This window comes from Crocodylus porosus, unplaced genomic scaffold (genome assembly GCF_001723895.1).
Source record: "Crocodylus porosus isolate Cpor-Errol unplaced genomic scaffold, CroPor_comp1, whole genome shotgun sequence".
In the NCBI taxonomy this organism is placed as follows: Eukaryota; Metazoa; Chordata; order Crocodylia; family Crocodylidae; genus Crocodylus; species Crocodylus porosus.
In genome coordinates, this window is record NW_017728886.1 from 88,760,266 (window position 1) to 88,763,866 (window position 3,601).

Below are 3,601 nucleotides of genomic sequence, written 5' to 3' on the forward strand. Positions count from 1 at the left end.
TATAGTCTCATTACACTGAAAGTATAAAGCAATTACACTGAAGGTATAACCAATTTTGCAGGCTGGAATAAATATGAAATGGTTTTATAGAACAGAACTCTGATTTTCTGAGCAGATGTCTGCTATGTCTACATGGCAAATACAGTGGACATTAAGAGGTATGTCCTGAAACATGTTGGCATGGAATATTAATTAGTGGATAAGCTAGTTTCAAGTTTCCCTTAGTGCACCTGTTTGTCCACCCCCAAATACTGAGTGAGGACTACTGTACTGCTTCTGTTTTGAGATGTAATTGTTGTGGAGCTCCACCATGTTTTGAGGGGTTTCTACTGAGCAAAATAAATTTGCTCTACAGATTACAGAATAGTAATATATTTCTTCGTGTTTTAACTCAACGACTAGAATGTCATTAAACTTAATCCTCTTTCTACTTTGTCAAACATTGATGTGTTCTGTAAAAGTGGCAGCTTAGCTTCTGGTGCCATTAGGTTACTAACTGCCCGCAAATAATGGGGAAGCTACAGGGCAGTTACAAATTACTGACTACACTAAAGAAATCAGACTGAGGGCAGGATGAGGAGAGATGGAGGATGAGGAAGAGCTGAACTCTTAAGTACCAGGGAGATTTTTAGTTGCTTTTCACAGTGGCTTCAACACTTTAGATTCATTCTCCCTTCCTTTCAAAGTGTAAAGAATATAGGAAAAAATAATACCAGTTCTGGAGGTTTTCTGGCCTTAGGCAAGCTGGTAAAAGTACCAAACCTTGCTGAAAACCTATGTAACTCCTTGGTTTCTTTTTACATTACAGTCTAGAAGGATCCCCCAGCTTTCTGTGAAAAATATACCAAAGAATTCGTTATATGTTATTTTTCTGGTCATACCAAGAAAGTATTTTAGAAATACTGAGAAAGAGTTTCTACAGCTGAGAAGCAGGCCTAGGGATGTGACTATTGTCTGAAATACTAGAAAGGCTGTAGTTCAGACTACGGGGAAGGTTTCTACACACCTGCTTAATGCTTTGCTAATGTAGTGTCATCCCAGTAGGTACAATAATATGTAGCTGAATCATTCTGGTTTACTGTCTTTATGGTCAAAGTACAGGTGGACTCCATGAGCTCCTTCTCTGCCTCAAACTTTCTTTTGTCAGAGTCTCTGTCATAGACAGGTTTTTCTGATGAAAAGTAGAGAATCCTCTCTGGACTCTCTTCAGGCAACTGTCGATACCAGTGTATATAAGCACTGCTAAAGCTCATGGTGGAAACATGGCACTGGATTCGTGCAGTTTTCCTTACTCCTCTTGTGACAGATGTTTGAGACTGTCTCAGTACTTGGCTATCTCCACCTACAAACAAAAGAAAAGACAAAGATACCATGAAGAATCAGTTAAATGGGGTTGGCAGCTGGCATATTGTGCCTGTTTGAGGGAGCCCAGGGTAATTCACTAGCTTACAAGAGCACATTACTAAAGTGACAAGAAGAACCTGAAGTGGAAGCATGCTGACTATGTTACGGTGCCCCAGCTTCAGAACCAAAAGAAGAAGCATTTCCATCTTAAATGGAGGGGAGTGATGCACTTGGGGGGAGGGAACAAGTGACTCCTATATTAAATATCCAATGATACAGCTCTGATCTGCCCATGAGCTATTGTGAGACAACATAGATTTAGCCTTGCTCTACTCTTGCATATACTTTTTTTTTTTTTTTTTAAAGAACCCAAACTCCTTCCCTTCTCTGAGCCTGGCTGAGTCTCCTGGGCTGAGATCCCTCCCCTCTCCTGCCTCAGAAGCCAATCATGCTCTTGCAAAACAACTTTCTGCAACTTTCCCACTACCTTTGCAGTGATCCTTAGCCCTGCTGCAAATCCAGCAGCAGCTGTTGCCTATGATTTATGAAGCTAATACCTATGTAATAGGGGTTCTCTTGTTTTTGCCTGTAAGCATGGAAGCATTAGAAGAATACATCGTTCATCACAAGCACTCTTAAACTTTCATACTGGGGCCTGAATCTGAGCTCAGATCCATATATGCATTGTCATATTGGGCAACTGTCAGCATGGAAGAAATCCCCTTCACCAGCTAGAGATCTACTTCTGATATCTTGTCTCAGTTGCAGAAATATTCTGCTGCCAAGTGGCCAGGACATCCTGTGTTAGTACTGCCATCTATTGAAATGCTGCATCCCATCTGCATATTATCCAATCTTTCAAAAAAAGGCTATTTATTCACTAGCCACTTGCATCTTATATTGCTTCAGATGTCTGCCTGTGGGAGTGGATAGGTCAGAATATCTGAGCAGAATCAGGATTGTAGAGTAGACATAATTTTACTGTGACATGGATCTGTATTGTTACTGCAAGTGACTGTGTAGACTGGATTTGGAGCTAGAGAAAGAGGCCTCTGTGTTTCTAATGGGGGCCTAATACGATGACTAATTTTCACCTGATAGTAGCAGATATTTATATCTTACCTATATATTACAGCAGCCCATGGCAGCCTCTTTGGACAACTGCTGACCTTTTACTTCACTTAAGTTTTAGAGTGGTGGATGTGAGATTTTCAAAGGCAGAGGGGGAAGTTAGGTGAATAATAATAAGACCACTGAACTTGCTTCCAGGGTGGTCACCTCTTAAGGTAGTTTTAGGAATTTTCTGAAAAATATATATTTCATTAGCGGTTGTCTTTTGTTATCTACTCCAGAAGCCAGCAGTTTCTGCGGCTAGTTCCAGGCTGAGTGGCAGAACTTGGGCAGGTTTCTCTCACACATTTGGAAGACTGTGGTATCTCAGAAAGTAGAGAGGATTTATTGTAGATGTTGTCAATGGTTTTCTTAGGCTGTGCCTGTCCAAGTGGCACAGTAATAGGTAGCGGTGTCACTGGAGGTTAAGCTGTTTATTGTCAGGACACAGCGGGACAGATCAAAGTCCTTTTCTGCACTGATCTTTCTCTTATCAGAGTCCTGGTCAAGGTAGAGATCTGATGAGAAGTAGAGTATCCGTTCTGGAGCTGCACCAGGCCTCTGTCGATACCAGTGTATAATAGCTGTGCCAAAGACTGATGAATCCACATAGCAATTAATTCGTATGGTTCTACTTTCTGCCTTGGTGATGGATGGTTCAGTTTGTTTTAGGACTTGACCAGAGCCATCTGTAGAGAAAGAAGAACAGAAAAATAGAAAGGTGAAACAGAACTAAGGCAGAAGTTCTTCCTTTGATATTAAATAATCCACATATCCTTGTGCATAGCAAGATGAACAATATACTCACATGAACACACCATAGCCAAAGTAAAAGCTTTGAGCAGCAGCATTCTTCTTGCTCTTGTCCTGACTTTTTCAAAGAAACATGAGAGATGGTATTTTTTCTTGTTTCATGGAGGGAGATGTGTATGTAGAAAGAGGATGTGACTTATTTGGGTAACATCCAATAAAGTGGAACTATAGAAGGCAAGTAAATACAGTACTAGTAGTTCTGTATTTACTCTAACGTAAAACCAGCTGTTTCCTCCAATCAGCATGGGGGGTAAAGCTCTTCACCTTATATTTGCATACAATAAAACCTCACTAAATACATTGTCTATCATTAAACAGCTGCCAAAAATGGCAC

At 40.6% G+C, this 3,601-nt stretch overlaps 1 gene segment (V, D, J or C); it reads right to left on the reverse strand.

Moving 5' to 3' along the window:
* Positions 1-1,806: 1,806 nt before the first annotated feature.
* The window catches only part of LOC109312698, a 3,515-nt gene continuing 1,720 nt past the window's right edge, over positions 1,807-3,601 (reverse strand). Inside the window, 1 exon segment of the V gene segment in view lies at positions 1,807-3,143. Within this exon segment, the coding sequence occupies positions 2,827-3,143 (317 nt within the window).